This window comes from Typopeltis vanoorti, chromosome 8 (assembly GCF_054136105.1).
Source record: "Typopeltis vanoorti isolate ZY-2024b chromosome 8, IOZ_Tvanoo_1.0, whole genome shotgun sequence".
Classification (NCBI taxonomy): Eukaryota; Metazoa; Arthropoda; class Arachnida; order Uropygi; family Thelyphonidae; genus Typopeltis; species Typopeltis vanoorti.
Genome location: NC_143556.1, coordinates 30,008,617 through 30,024,882, shown reverse-complemented (window position 1 = coordinate 30,024,882; position 16,266 = coordinate 30,008,617). Strand labels below are relative to the sequence as shown.

Here is a 16,266-nt window from a genome sequence, read left to right as displayed (position 1 = left end):
TATTAAAAAGGATTAATGATGTCTTACTGCTGAGGTTTAAATAGTCTATATATAAGCAAAAACTAACACTTCAAGAAGGGGAAAAACATAACTTCGAAAAGTCATATTGTTAGTATGACAATGATGTATCAATAATGTGTGTATTTCAAATAATGAAAATATCATCAACATATCTAGTCCAAACTTTGAATCTTTCATGTAAAAATTATTTTGTCACTCAAGGTATATGGAACATAATTACACAGAAAAAGAGGGCCTCAGTATCAGACAGAAATTTATCCCGTAAAAGAAGAATTACATTGACTGGAACATTTGTGAAAAGTGCAGACAGATACATGAAATGGACTAATAAATCATAACACAGGATAACCACCGTGCATCAAATATCTAAAATAAACAATTTCTAATTTCTAGATGCACACACTTCACTGGAAAACTACTTTGAAATGGTTTTTACCGCTGTTAATAATGAACCCTGCTTTAAAGTCAATCTTGTTCCCATAGAAACGACATGTCATCGGTGTCCAAATTATCCGAAAGCTGTATGTTTCTGAATTCTTTCATCACTTTCTCTACGCACGAGGCCATCTTTGAAATGCACTCACTCTCAATTTTGTTTAAAAATGTAGTGTGTGTTTTTATATAAAAGGAATGACCTGCCGACTCCATGAGTGCTGACACTAGTTTCTTGGCTATGTGATGATTAGGGTTGTTCATACCTTCAACTATTAGCTGAAGCAGCACATTATTTTTTTATTTATTTTAGTAAAAATATAAATTCTCAAGATGTGTGCATAGCATGATAACAGCTTTTTAATGGCGTCTGATGGCTGTGAAGCAACTGTAGTTTTCTTTTTTTAATCTGATTAGTTGGGTTCTATTTGGCAAGTTGATAAATGTTGTTGTCAAGAGACAAATTTGTTTTATTTAAATAACTGGTCCAGTTTAAAACAACACTAGCACTACCTTTATCTGTCTTAGTAATCATTATATCCTGGTTTACTTTTAATGATTTAACAGCTGTTTTGACATTCAGTTGTGGTTAAGAATATGGCATAAAAATGTCAAACAAAATTTACCTCTTTTTCAGACGGGACTATACATCCAGTAATCCCCTACTTCAGGACATGATTGCAATTATTTGATAACCTGAGCCCTTATTTCAAACACTGATTATACCACCATTAATGTTGTTAATTTACAGTATTTTTTAGAGAATAATGTGACTGAAATTCACCTCTATCATATTAAAAACATGAAAAGGTTTGATGCAGCGTTTTGCCCTCATACCAGAGTACTACAGTTAATGGCTGACGAAATTAGTGATACTTGGGCATATTGCAAGAATTGTAATGCAGATTCTCTCTCTCTCTCTTTCTCTCTCTGTGTGTGTAAAGGTTGAAACTTTGAGTATCTTGGGTTTAAAGTTATTACTGTAACAAAGTAGTACACTGTTGTTTGTCCAAAACCTAAAGACAAACACGATTTCTGAATATTACAACAGCAAATTCAGACGAATCAGCTTGTAGCAATTTGTATAACTGACAATTTCGAGTAGAAAGCGGGTACCAATTCAGATTTTTGAATTGCATGCAAAGAAATCACACGGTAGCACTCAACATGATAAAAGGTAGGAGGCTGCATTAAGTGAATTGTGTTTTAAAGAATCTCTTTTTGTGAAGGAATAAAGTTGCAAACTTGGATGTCTTGTAATGTCTCAAAGACATCATCTAGAAATAGATGATTATTGGAAAGCCGCAGAATTACAGATTTGCACTTGAAATGCTGCCCAGGCTGTGGGCAGCATTTCAAACCAATGGAATGTGTTCCAGACGTTTGCTAAGAGGTCGCCCTTGCTCTACTATGGAACATAAAGACAGTGTTTGGTTATAAGAGCAAAATATAATTGATACCACCACAGGTCAGCTCGATTCAAGCACAGGTACACAGATATCTTGAAAAACTGTGGCAAGACTTCTGTAACAAGTATGTCTATATGCCCAAACCTGTAGTCTGCATCCCTTTATCATCGTTCAACATATTTTCAGTGGTGTTATATCCACAAAGATTGGACAAAAAGCCCATGGGCTAATGTACTCTTTACAGATGAGAGTCGTTTTAGTCTTACCTCTGATTCTATATAACACTTGATCTGGTGTGAAAGTGGTACTGCTTACCGTCATGAGAATGTTTTTGAAAGGCATAGAAGCTGATGTTATGGTGTGGGGAGGCATTATGCTTAATGGATGCACTGAGCTACAAGTGCAGGAAAAAGAGACTATGACTAGTGAACGATATTGCAACGAAGTTCTCAAACGCCATGTTTGATTGTTCCATGAGGCTGTAGGCAAAGAATTCATTTTTCAAAGAATCCACACCACATCAGCATGGAGATACTTCTGGAGACCAAGGATATTAATTGAATTGAGTGGCCAGCACACTCCCCAGATCTCAATCCCATAGAACACATTTGGGATACAACAGGGAGATGCACTGGTGCTTGAAATTCCCCTTCAGAAAAACAAAAAAGACCTTATCCTTTCTCTGAAGGAGGAGTAGGTTAGTTTGCCTCAAGAATCCCTTAATCACTTAGTGCTAAGCATAGTATGATGTTGTGAGAGCTGCAATGCGGTTCATTCCAAACTGAAATGTCTATCCACATAGTTTTCTGTCAGCACTGTACATTAATTCCTATTTAATGTAGTGGAAATTTGTAACTTTGCCAAAAAACATTGCAATTTGTACAAAATTTATAATGCATTTTTTTGTGTAATATAATTTATTAGTATGCTGAAAATAAATTTATGTCCACATTTGGCTGCAGTTGTGAAAAATTTTTCATATACAGGTAAAAATGTAGTTCTTCCTTAGCTTTTTGACACCAGTGTAGTAGTAGTCTTAGTCTCCACAATTTTACCATAATGAATTAGGGATTCAGAAGAATAAATAAAATAGCGAGTGATCTGTGAGTTTAAAGTTTAGATGGTAGACAGAAACCTAAGCACGAAGAGTAGTTAATGAGCGAGATGGGTTGCAAGTGCCGTTAGTAAGGTGACCAAGTTGACCTACAGCAAGCATTGTGGTTAGTGTGGGCATTCCACGTGAATCTTTAGACTCTATGGAGGTGCCTGCATAATATTTTCTTCTGTATTCTCTGAGCAGCTGACTCACTTTCCAGAAAATTTCATAACATTTTTTTTCTTTCTAGGGAATGCATCAAGTCCATATGTTTCTCTTAATGAAGCAATCAATGTTTTAAAAACAAGTGATACAATCATATTGTGTCACTGGTTTCTAAGATCTATTTCTCATTTTCAAACTCTACCTTTTCTCCCATAACATCTGTGTATATTTGAGTCTGCATTTCACATCTGAAAGTTGCTATACTTCTAATTATTTGAAAACTAATACAGATTTTTATTTCCAGTATTGATTTCATTCAAAATTAATGATGATCATTTCTGTTTCAAATCTCCAATATAATCATGTATTTGGAACCAGTCTGAAGATAATGCTATCAACAATAACATGATCAATATACTTATTCCTTGTGTGGTCTCTTCAGGTGAATTTATGCACATCTTCATTGTGGAACATGGTGTTGATTGAATAATTCATGGCAAGAACAGGTACCTACCATATTATTAACTCTGTTTACTCCAAATTTTTCCAAAACATTTCTATGTCTGAGATTCATTTTTTACTTTGCTGTTTGGATTTCTAACAGGAAAAACAGTTTTAATGTAAGCTGACCTCTCTTATGAGGTTGAGAAATCGATATTTTGTTTTTTCCTGTTGTGGGACCACAACTAATAAGTCTCAGTGCCCAATTTAATGTTTTAAAATTTGATCACACTCTACTCAAAACTGCCTGCCATTCAAGAAGTTCAAGTTTAGTTTGAATGCTGTAGTATCCATTAACTGTATGTCATATTATGATATTTCTGTAATTCCTCTGCTAGCTTCACCTACCTTCAATTCTGTTGTTTGTTCCAGTAGATGACTTATACTTTGGTTTTTATTTATTTATTTATTATTTTTTCTGTTGCTCCCATCCACAAAAGGTTATTTACAAATCTATAGTACATTTTTTGTACCATGGATAGGTAAGGATTTTTTTCTATTTTTATCAATTTTATATATATATATATATATTTATTTATTTATTTTTTACATAGTCTAGAAACCCTGAACATGAGACAAAACATAGAACTTTTTCAAGTCACTTCAGGTCTCCAATAAGCGGGGTGGGAGGGATCTCATGTCATGCAATGAAATTCATCTCCCACCTAAAGGCAATCGCAAACATCCATGTCTATGGCAGGATTCAAACACACACAGCCTGTTGGTTGGAGAGCAGGTACACTAACCACCCAGCCAAACAGGCTAGTTTCTCAAAGAAAACAGCAGGAGACTTGTATAACTGAGCAACTATACTCCAGTTATGATATTATATGCTATTGCTGCACTATCATAATATAAACATGATTAAGCCAACACAGAATATATTTTGGATGGCTAAGTTCCAGCCCATTCTCATTCACTGAGTATCCTCATGTGCATATCTAGTAATGGATTTCACCAGAGGAAATATTAGGATTGGGGACTGGATCAAAAGCTACAAGTTAGTTCTCATTCCTTATAGCCAATATGGATGCCTCTTCTCAGTTAGCTAGCTAGCTAACTGAGAAGAGATCACAGCTGTCACTCTTAAGCAACCCCCTCCTCAAACAGTAAAATAAACCCCACAGCCTGTGGGGTTTGTTTTACTGTTTGAGGAGGGAAATGGGTGGTTTGCTATTGCCTTTTTTTTTTTTTTTTTTTTTAAACTGTTTGAGGAAGGGGTTGCTCAAGTGTCATAATTGCATAATTAAAAAACTATGAAAAAAAGTCAGGAATATCAAAAACATGAAATGCATTCTTAAGAGTTAACTTATAGAACAAGCAAACCATTCAGTCAGTTACAATTTTTAGTAAAGATGGGAAATTATATAAAGCAATAGATAATAGAATAATCAAAGCTGGTGTGGAGGGAGAGTCAATCAGATACATTTTTATGGAATAAGAGAGAAATTAACTAAACTGGCAAGAAATATACAAGACCGGATTTTAACTTGCAGATTTGAAAGTCAGGTTGGTAAAAAGTTGATTGAATAAAGATCTGAGAGTTGTCAAGAAATTTAAGGAAATGAACAGATGGCCAAATCCTACTGAAAAAAAAAATAAATAACCTGACATTATCAGCATTCAATAATGTGTAAGTATGGCAATGCAAACAGAATAAGAGATGCAAAGATCCAGAAAAACTAAGACTCAGATGAATTTGTTATGCACAGAAGTGTGTGCATAACAAATTCATAACAAAAATGCGAGATTGGACAAATAATAGATTAATTTGGAAGAAAATCATTTATATGAAGTTTCATCATCATCATCAAATTCCTGCCATGTACCCTCAAGGGGTGTACAGGATATGACAGTACTACATGAAAAAATTACATCATTACTAACTTCCTATCTACAATTTTCCTCCAAATCAGTCTGTTACTTGTCAAGACTCCAACATTATCAGATCTTATACTTCTATCGTCTAAGGCACTTTGTCCCGTATCAATCCACCTATATCTTGGTCTTCCTCTGGGTCGTTTTCCTGCCAACCTGGTAGAGAACACTTGTTTTGCTAATCTTTCCTCTCCCATTCTATTTAAGTGACCATACCACCTGAGATTAGCTCTGCTAATGCATTCCTGGATGCTGACAATATCAAGTTCTTTCCTAATATCCTCATTTTTAATATGATATTGCCATTGATGCCATCTGTTCACGCCTCTAATCTTTCTCAGGACTCTCATATCTGCGGTCTCTAGTCTTTGGTCAAGTGTTTTACTTCTGACCCAGCTCTCAGATCCATAAGATAAAACTGGTTTGAACACTGTCTTGTATACAGCTAATTTAGTGTTCCGACTAATTTCTCTCTTATTCCATATGAATTTATTCAATTGACTTCCCACAATACCAGATTTGCTGATTCTGTTGTCAATTTCTATATTTAATTTACCATCTTCAGTAAAAATCGTGCCTAAGTAGCTGAAATGTTTCACTTGTTCCACAGGTTCTCCATTCACAACACAGTTGACATTTTCAATGATTCTGCCTATTTTCATTGTCTTTGTCTTTTTATTGCTGACCTTCATACCATATCTATTACAAGTTATTCAATTTAGTCAAGGAATCTTGCAGACTTGTAGCAGATTTATTTAGAAGTATAACATCATCCGCATAAAGCAAAGAGCTGACATTAACATCTCCAATTTTGATATCATGTTTAATACCACTTTCCTTCATAATGTGATCCATATAGATAATGAATAACAGAGGGGATAATGTACATCCTTGTCTCACACCAGATTTAACATTAAACCATCTTCCTGTACTTCCTTCAATTCTAACTGCTGACTTACAACTTTAATAAAGACTAAGTATTGCTTGATATAATGCCCCATTGACACCATATAACTGCAGCGTATTGAATAGCTTCTCTCTTGGCACCTTATCATATGCCTTTTCCAAATCGACAAAGCTTAAATACAGATCTTTGTTATATTCCCATGTTTTCTCGACTATTTGTCGTAAAGTGAAGATCTGATCCTGACAGCCTCTGTTTGACCGGAATCCAGCTTGTTCTTCACCAAGCTTTTCTTCCACAATTCTTCTCAACCGTTTCTATGCAAGATCTATGCAAGTATACTTGCATAGATCTTGCCAGGAACACTCAACCGGGAAATACCTCTGTAATTTTCACATTCAGTTTTATTTCCCTTTTTATATATGGGTACTATGAGAACTCTACTCCAATCATCGGGAATTCGATCCTCTGTCCAGGCTTTTTGAACTATGCAGTGCAGCCACTGTAAGACTTTTATACCACCATACATCAGCATTTCTGGTCGAATATCATCTACTCCTGCTGCCTTTCCACATTTCAAGCCTTTGATGGCTTTTTATACTTCAAGTATGGATATGTATTCCTGACTGCATGCCTGGTCAGTGTTTTTTATCACTGTGCTGTCATCACTGCTTGTTTCATTTAGCAGTTTTTCAAAATAATTACTCCATACTTCAAGGATATCTTTTTCTCCTGTTTTCATGTCACCTTTATCATCTCTAACTCCTTTTACAGCACTCTTTCCTCCATTCCTAAGTTTCTTCAACAACCTCCAGAATATTTTGCCACCTTCTTGATATTTATTTTCTATATTCTTGCCAAAATCCTCCCATGACTTTTGTTTAGCTAGTTTTACACACTGTTTAGCTTTCTTACATTTGTCTCTGTATTCTGTAAGAGTAAAAGCTGACTTATTTGCCAGGAACTTTTGATATGCTTTCTTCTTTTCCTTCACTGCCTCTTTAACTTCCTGTGTCCACCAGGGAGTTCTGATTTTTTTATCCTTGCACACAACCTAACCACATGCCTCTCTGGCAGAATCAATCAATGTTTTCTTCAGAGTTTGCCACTGAATCTCCAAGGTTTGATTCCTGTCTCAAACTCTTTCATTTTCTTTTCAATAATCTTTCTGTATTTTAGTCTACAGTTCACATTGGAGAACTGCTCAACTTTTATTCGCTTTAAAACTTTCTTACATGTTATTCTTTTCAATATGAAATTCAATTTTATCCTGCTCAAGACTAAATAGTGATCACTTCCAATTTCAAATCCTCTGTACACTCTGGTGTCCTGCACCAGGGAGAAAACATCACTATCAACAATAACATAGTCAATGAGACTTTTCTTATTCCTAGCTTCTTTTCTCCATGTGAATTTGTGCATATTTTTATGTTGGAACATGGTGTTAGTAATAACCAGTCCATGTCCTGAGCAGAAATCCAACAGATATTTGCCATTATTATTAGCTTTGCTCTTTTCTCCAAATTTTCCCAAAATATTTTTGTATGTCTCACAATCATTCCCTACTCTTCCAACAAGGACCAATTTTTCCTTTTTCATTGTGTCAGTTGCTTTTTCTAAAGCATCAAAAAATTCCTCCACTTCTACTTTAGTAGAACCTTCTGTGGGAGCATAGGCACAAATAAGTCTCATTGTCCAGTTCCCCATTCTCATATTTGCCCACATTACTCTACTTGAGACTGACTGCCATTTAAGAAGATTAGCCTCATATTTTGTGTTGAATATTATGGCTATTACTTCTTTTCCTTGATTGTCATTGCCTGAATATAACATTTTGTATTTATTGCTCGGAAAGATCTCACCAGTTTTGGTCTTTTTTGTTTCAGTCACCCCTATTATGTCGATCTGGTACTTATCTAATTCCTCAGCTACTTATCTAATTACGTTGATAGTACCGATCTTTAACTCTGGTGATGTTGAGTTGGGGTTTGTTTTCAGATTTGTTCTAGTAGCTGACTTTTCGCTGTTCGCCCTGGTTCCCTGGCGAAAACAACGGGGGCCTTGTTTAACCGGGCGACGCCCCAGCCTGCATGAAATTTTGTCATGTTGTACCATCATTTTTTTTTATTTTGGTTTAACCAATAAGAATACAATTTGGTCGGCTAAATCCCAAATTGCCAGCCCATCCTCGTTCGTTCAGTATCAACGTAGATACCCAACAGGGTGCACCACGAGAAGGTGAGGATTGGACATTAGGTCAGAAGCCCTGGTCGGTTCTCCGCATTCCTTTAAAGGCTATGTGGAGGTCTCCTCTCAGTTATACAGCTTTGACCCTTAAGCACCCCTATATGAAGTTTGTAATATTCTAAACTTAATTATGTAATACTATCCAGTATCTAACCTAGACATCCCTTGAGGAATATACATCAGGAATTGATAATGACAAATGTAAGTGAAGCATTAATCCATTATAGCCTACTATGGTAAAAAAAGTATAAATAAAAACAATTTATAATATGGTTATGAATTATTTTTACACTGCATTTGCTATGATTTTAATGTATATAAATTGTTATAATTGTGAATTGCTGAAACTGTTTTTGCCATTTGAATTAAGATCTAAATGTTTGAAAGGTTGTATACTGGCACATACTCTTTTTTAACATTATATGAATATTCATAGCAGGATACAGCATTTTATTCTCCATTTTACATGGATTATTAAGTATCTACCTTGAATGCACTACAGTGATTAAGAGAAACCACTTGCACATAACATATACTACTCAAAAGTTGTAGTGGTTAAGTGCTTTGTAACTAACTGTATGATGAATCGTTCTCCACCACTACTGTTATAATACCAATGAACAGTTGGACTTCAAAAAACATGATTAACTTTTTGAGATTTATCTGTATTAAACAGTGAAATCAATACATGACAACCATAAACACTATTAAAATCCTGTCCATATCTCATGACTTCAAATTTTCTTAGGTAGGAAATGAATTTCATCACCCACCGTGAGACTACTACCCCATTTATTAGAGACCTGAAGTAGCTTTAAAAAGATTAACATTTTGATCATTAGAGCAGGATTTCTGGATTATGTAAAATATTAATGAAAACTACTAAAAAATAATAAATTAATAAAAATATATAAAAAAAAATCCTTAGCCCACCCACAGTACCAATGTACTACAGGATAACAATATTTCATAGATGAAAGTTATAAAAATGTCCAATTATATAATGATAATAATTGGACATTTTTAATATTATTATTATCAACAGATCTCCATGGAGTCAAGATACTCATTTGTGGGAGGTTCCACTCTCACATAGCTCATTGTACCTCGACTTAAATGCATTCACAGTCCCTGCACTCACCATACCTCTCACGCAATGGCATTCCAATCACCTACCACTCTCCATACAAAAAACCTACTTCCCACTCCCTTGCTCACACCCACCTTATAACAACTTTCAGGGATGGCCTCTCATTTTTCCACTATCTCCAGATATTCTATGAAAAATCTCACCTATATACCAACTCATATGTCTTGATCATGTCTCCCCTCTTCCTTCTATCCACTATACTCTGTAATTTGCATTCTCTCAATCTTTCCTCATATTTCACATTCTAGAGACCAGAAACCCACTTAGTCAATTGTCTCTGAACCCTCTACAACATCTTATCATCCTTTTGAAAACCTGGAAACCAAATCTGTGCACAGTAATCCATATGGCCTGATCAAAGTCTTGTACAATGGAATCAAAACATCCTTGCTTCCACATGTCAGTGTTCACATTATTCCCATAATCAGCTGTGTTGTCCTCCAAATTTTAGCAAAATACTCAAGAAATTTCAAATCCCTATCCACCATAACCCCCAAATCTTTCATCTCCTTCACCTCCTCTAAAATATCCCCACCAATCCTATACTCTGCATCCCATCTTTGCTTTCCAAATTTTAAAACCTTACACTTTGCAACATTAAACTGACCCCCCCCCCCACTACCATTCGACCATTCAGATAGTCTATTTAGGTCCCCTTCTAAAGCTACAACATCTGCTGTACTTCTCATAACCTCTCCCCAACTTTGCATCATCTGCAAACAACTATATATCACCATTCCAATTCCAATGTCATTTATATACAAATTAAACAACAATGGTCCCCAAACCAGATCCCTGGGATAAGTCACTAGTGGCTTTCCTCTTCTGGAATATCACTCCCACCATTCAATTTTACTACCAGTATGTCATGTGGCAATCCATTGAAAGCCTTTGCAAAATTGTCCCTTGTCTAATGTATTTGTCACCTTGTTATAATATGAGGGTGGTCTGAAAAGTTCTCGGCTTAACAATGAAACGGATTTATAATTTCAAATTTATTTTTATTTTTCAGCATAATCTCCCTTAACTAATACATTTATTCCAGCGACGCTCCAGCACCATTATCCCATCCCTGTAGTGGTTCTCAGTAAGATCTTCAAAATAACACTCTAGAGCTGCTGCACCACCTCTTGATTTGAAGAAAAACGATGACCAGCAAGGAAGAGTTTTAGTTTTGGGAAGAGACAAAAGCCAGAGAGCAAAATCTGGGGAATAAGGTGGATGTTCCAACAATTCAAAATGCAGATCCCTTAATTTTTTCCCACTGCCAAAACACCTTTGTGGGCAGGCGCGTTGTCCTGATGAAATGTGATTTTTTTCTTTCTGCAAACCATGTCTTTTCTCACGAATTTTTTCATCTCTAGTCTGGTTAAAAGATCAGAATAATATTTCCTGGTTATTGTTTTACCCTTTTCAAGATAATTAATAAACAAAATGCCTTTAACATCCCAAAACGCTGGTGCCATGACCTTTCCTGCTGATGGAACAGACTTTGTCATCTTTGGTGCTGAACAACTGGCTTCTGTCCACTGTTTTTTTAACTGCTGTTTGGATTCTGGTTTGTAATAGTGAATCCAAGCTTCATTCATAGTAATAAATCGAGTTTTATTCTTGTTAAAACACTCCAAGCACTGTTCAGAGATTTTCATGCAAGTGCGTTTTTGATCTGCTGTGAGCAAGTGCGGCACCCATCTTGCACAAAGCTTTTTCATTTGCAATTCTTCATGCAAAATATATCCTACACGTTCTTTTGAAATGCCTATATTTGCAGCAATTTCACGCACTTTGACTCACCAGTCATCCAATACCATATTGCGCACTTGATCAATGATTTCTGGTGTTGTTACACTTTTTGGACGTCCTTCACATAGATCATCTTCAAGGCTGGTACGGCCACGTTTAAACACTGAACCCAGTTTGTTAATTGTCAAAAACGAAGAAGAAGAGTGCCCATCAACTTTTATGAACTTCGAATTAATTTCTTTTGGTGTTAAACCTTCTTTTACAAATAATTTTATAACCGCACAATTTTATCCATTTCAAGGGATACAGACAGCACTTTTGCTTCAGACAGCTGTATGTATAAAACAAACTACTTGATAAAATGACTTGCAATTTCACATGGATGCTTAGGACAGATGTACCAACTTAGAAAAAAAAATCTTGCTGATAGTGTTGCTATCTATGGTTGAGACCGAGAGCTTTTCAGACCAACCTCATAAGTGAGGAGATTGCTAAATCATGATCTTCCTTTAGCAAACCCATACTGTCCATTAAAGAGAATCTACTACTGCCCACCCAGTTCTGAAACCTTGTCCTTACTTACTTCTCCAACACTTTGACCACAACTACATTCAAGCAGATTGGCCCATAATTCAAAGCCTTAGTCTTATTCCCTCCCCTTATGAAGAAGAGCAATTTTGCCATCTCTTCCACTACTTCAGGACCTGGGCTAATCTAAGATTCATGTTAAAAAATGTATGTGAAAGCTGTTGTGAACTCCCTGGAACATTCCCTCAAGACATGCAGTGATGATATACCATCAAGTCTCATGGCCTTGTTCACATCAAGTTTACTCAATTCTTCATATACCTCCTGCTCACACACCATCAGTGGTTCCTCTCCCCATTCCTGCCGCTCTCAATTTTTGCATTATGTTACAATCACAAGTATGGAATACTTTAATGAACTGCTCATTAAACACTGCTACTATATCACCCTCAGTGTTTATTATTCTCCCATTATCACTGACCAACATCCTCCTCCCATAATCACTCTTCTTTCTACTGGCCACACATAAAAAAACTCCTCTAGGATTTCTTTTAGTGTCATTTACTAACTGCTGCTCATACTGCACTTTTGCTACCCTCACTAAGTGAGTCACCTTTCTTGCTTGCTCTTTGTACCCCCTCATGTAACTGATTATCTCCACTCAACTTGTGCCACTTCTACAAAGCCTTTTTTCTTCCAGATTGCATGCTTCACCTCTTCAGTCATCTATTTTACACTTACTTTATTTAATCTCCTGACCTATGGAATACAATCAGTCATTGCCTCTGCAAGATACTTCTTGAGTAGAAACTAAACAACACCAATTTCCTTTCCATGCAATTCCTCATTCTATGATATTGCTGCAAGTTGACTTCTGAGTTTGCCATAATCACCTGCTTTATAGTTCCACATATAACTCTTTCTCACAAAAGTACTGATATAGTACTTTTGTGAGAATTCGCAAGAAAGCTGGCTGAATGAATTTAAATTGAGGCCAAAATGCATTTCACTTCATGTACCAAATTTTCAAATCTGTTTTGTACAGTACAACCACTATTCATAGAGAAATCACTGGATATCTCTGCAAAACCATATGTAAATCTTATGTGATGGCAGTACATGTAATACAGTGACAAAGCATGACATGAACATACTGAGTTTCAGAAAGGAATGATTTATGCCACATGATAGTCTCTCCACATGAACAACAGAGGCACAATTAAACACATTCAGCTGTAGTAGATGTTGATCATTACTGGTAGCATGAAGGTGCTACTAAATCACCCAAATATAATAAAAGAAACTAGTGAACCTGAAGTGAGTGATGAGAGCAAGTTTATAGTCCACAGTGAAAAATTTTTGCCTACAGATAATGAAGGTCACTAAGTCCAATTAGCATGTACATCTGCACACTAATTTCCCATCATTTTGAAGGGTTCTATTGCTCCTGCACACTAGCCTTTGAAAGCTGGCCATTGTTTGGCCTGGTGTAAAGATCACCAATCCTGGAGTTAAGAGCAATGGAAAACCATACTGTAGATATGTCAAGCCTACTTGAGCTTGATGGACAGGTCCTATCATTTAGTAACAACACATCGATGCACCTTGCATAAAGCAAAAGTTGTGTTTGAATGGTTTTAAGGCAATTCAAGATAGACTGGTACCTACACAATTGTAATACGAATCTCACAGAGCATCTCTAGAAGGAACTAGAGGGCTAGACAGATTAAGGCTAGCCAAACTGTCTTTCTTCAGCATCTCAAACAGTAGTGGCAATATGGGATGGATGGATTGCATTCTGTAAGCTACTTTTTTAAAAAAAAATTTAGGTTTTGTATAGTTTAAAGAATAATCATTCAATAAAATAGGTCAAAGCTATAGGGTAAGCAGTGGCATTACTGATTTTGCTAAATAAAAAATATTACTATTGGTGATGGTATGTCCAGTGACTTGTCTGAATATACATATGCATACATATACATATCATGTATATACATATTTGTTAAGAATCAGATTGTCACATGCACTGTTATATGCTTTACCTTTGTATTGACTTCCATGTCATATGCTGCCTTCTTCAATTCAAAATCTCTCTGAGCTTTTGCTATTTCAGTATCATTTAGATAGCGTGCAGCCATTCGTTCTTCTTCAGCTATAGCTTCCTAAATAAAGAAATTCAACAGAATCAGCATTAAAACTCTAATAATGTTCAGTGCAACAAACCATTTTTATAAAACATTTGTAAAAATGTCTCCAGAGAAATATTATAACAATTATATTAAGTGATTTCAAAATAATGAATTTTTTTTAAAAGTAAAAATATTTCTTATCTGACTCCTTCCGACCTAGACAGGTCAACTATTAAAACTAGTTGAATAAAAGGTATATTTTATAAATATTATGGATTCTCCAATTTCACATCATTCTTGAATGGGGCATAAACTAAACATTTAGTGAGTATATTTAATATTTACATTTAATTATTACAGTTTGTTACTGTAACATCTGCTGTGAAAATGGCATGGTTTGGTCACGTACTGAGTTCAAAAGGAAGATAAATTATTATAAGATTAATAATTTATTGTTACCAATCATTAATTAATTAGAAGTTAGAATAAAATACTTTAAGAAATGTATCTTATGAGAAACTTAAAATATTCAAAAACCAAAGGAGTTAAATAACCAAAAAAAAAAAAAAAAAAAAAAAAAAAAAAAAAAAAAAAAAAAAAAAAAGACCTGATCAGTGTACTTCAACTATATATTAGTAATCTGATGCTGGTTATTACTGATGTGGAAGTTTAAAGAAGAAAACACATATCTAGAGATAATAATTAACTAAATTTTCTCATCTAATAAAGGCATTTTCATGAGTACAAAGCATATAACTTAGCATGATGTGCATACAGGCACATTAGCAGGAATGCAAACACATAGCACGAAAGGTAGGATCCTACAGTCTTAACTGGTACAGTGATGGAAGCTCGCTGAAGATCTCAAAATAACAGTCTTCTACATTTTAAGTAAATGTTTGTTTGGTGTTTTATGGTACAAGGAAAGCTGTGGTCATACTGTGCTAGTAAATGATCACAGCAGTATACAAATTAAAAAGTAGTAAAATATGACAAACAGATATACATACAAATAGGTATAAATGTGTTTTTAAAAAGAAAATTGTATAAAAACAAGTATATAAAAATGGATTAAAAGCTAACATAAAGTAATCAATAGCTTTTTATCCATTTTATATACTTGTTTTTATACTTTTCTTTTTAAAAACACATTTATAAATATTTGCATCTATATCTGTTTGTCATATTTTACTACTATTTAATTTGTATACTGCTGTGATCATTTACTGGCACAGTATGACCACAGCTTTCCTTGCACCATAAAACATCAAACAAACAAACTTTACTTAAAATGTGGAAGACTGCTATTTTGAGATCTTCCATCTATGAATAAAAATAGCATAAACACTATATACAGTAAAAGATGTTAACTGTCCATAAAAATTTAAAAACAAACGAAACATCTATTGAGTCTTATAAAATAAGCCTAAGCGTATAAGGTCTCAGACATTGTGAATACAGATAAAATAATGACTGCACTTATTCATCAAGTGATTTCATCAAATGATTAATGGTGAGTCCTGTATTACAAAACTCTCTCACTCACTCACACACACACACACACACACACATGCTATTATCCCTCAATAGGAAGAAGTGTGAGATGACCATGACCTAGCAAGTATAACTTCCTCTGTTTGAACCATGTGCAGACCAGACTGCCATAGTTTAATTTTTGGCTTAATTTGGAAGAGCTTATTATTAGTCCCTTTTCCAAGATGATTGCCACTGGGATAGAAGTTTGTGTCTGATAACATGCTGATAATCAGCGCGTGATACAGACAGATAATGGGATGTTTGAGAAATGAGCTGACCGAGCTGCAAGATCTGCAGCCTTATTACCCCTGATCCCAACATGGCTTGGAGTTTAACAGAAGCATACATCTAAGTTTATCTTCCATAACTGAAAGATGTGTTGGATTTGAGAGTGCACTAATGTTTTCATAGCTCTAGACTTCTTATTGCCTGAAGAGAACTTTGTGACTGAATATATTACGTACCTTTGGTAGTAATACAATACTGATGTACTCCAGTGCAAGTTCTACCACATACAGCTCAGCATT

The 16,266-nt window shown here is 35.1% G+C and overlaps 1 protein-coding gene across 1 annotated transcript in view; it reads right to left on the bottom strand.

The window, feature by feature from the left end:
• LOC150103898 (flotillin-1-like) overlaps nt 1-16,266 on the bottom strand; it is a 217,181-nt gene that overhangs the window by 78,615 nt on the left and 122,300 nt on the right. Inside the window, exon 7 of the mRNA XM_090397170.1 lies at nt 14,117-14,236. Coding sequence (XP_090253296.1) covers nt 14,117-14,236 — 120 coding nt within the window. The remainder of the gene's footprint in view (nt 1-14,116; nt 14,237-16,266) is intronic.